Source organism: Egretta garzetta, unplaced genomic scaffold, assembly GCF_000687185.1.
Source record: "Egretta garzetta isolate BGI_Z169 unplaced genomic scaffold, ASM68718v1 C8146212, whole genome shotgun sequence".
Classification (NCBI taxonomy): domain Eukaryota; kingdom Metazoa; phylum Chordata; class Aves; order Pelecaniformes; family Ardeidae; genus Egretta; species Egretta garzetta.
This window is the reverse complement of record NW_009266239.1, coordinates 1-395: the sequence shown is the minus strand read 5'-3', so window position 1 is coordinate 395 and position 395 is coordinate 1. Positions and strand designations below refer to the sequence as shown.

The 395-nt window shown below is 64.6% G+C and overlaps 1 protein-coding gene across 1 annotated transcript; it reads right to left on the bottom strand.

Annotated features, from left to right (window-relative positions):
• Positions 1-4: 4 nt before the first annotated feature.
• Positions 5-391, bottom strand: LOC118453158 (tubulin beta chain-like; the record flags this gene model as incomplete). Its single annotated transcript, XM_035902626.1, has 1 exon — positions 5-391. A coding segment is annotated over one exon (387 nt), but the record flags the coding sequence as incomplete, so codon positions are not given.
• Positions 392-395: the final 4 nt, after the last annotated feature.

Below are 395 nucleotides of genomic sequence, written 5' to 3'. Positions count from 1 at the left end.
GGCGGGGGTCGCAGGCGGCCATCATGTTCTTGGAGTCGAACATCTGCTGCGTCAGCTCGGGCACCGTCAGGGCTCGGTACTGCTGGCTGCCGCGGCTGGTGAGAGGGGCGAAGCCCGGCATGAAGAAGTGCAGCCGGGGGAAAGGCACCATGTTGACCGCCAGCTTGCGCAGGTCGGCGTTCAGCTGGCCGGGGAAGCGAAGGCAGGTGGTCACGCCGCTCATGGTGGCCGACACCAGGTGGTTGAGGTCCCCGTACGTGGGAGTGGTCAGCTTCAGGGTGCGGAAGCAAATGTCATACAGGGCCTCGTTGTCAATGCAGTAGGTCTCGTCCGTGTTCTCCACCAGCTGGTGCACAGAGAGGGTGGCGTTGTAGGGCTCCACCACCGTGTCCGAC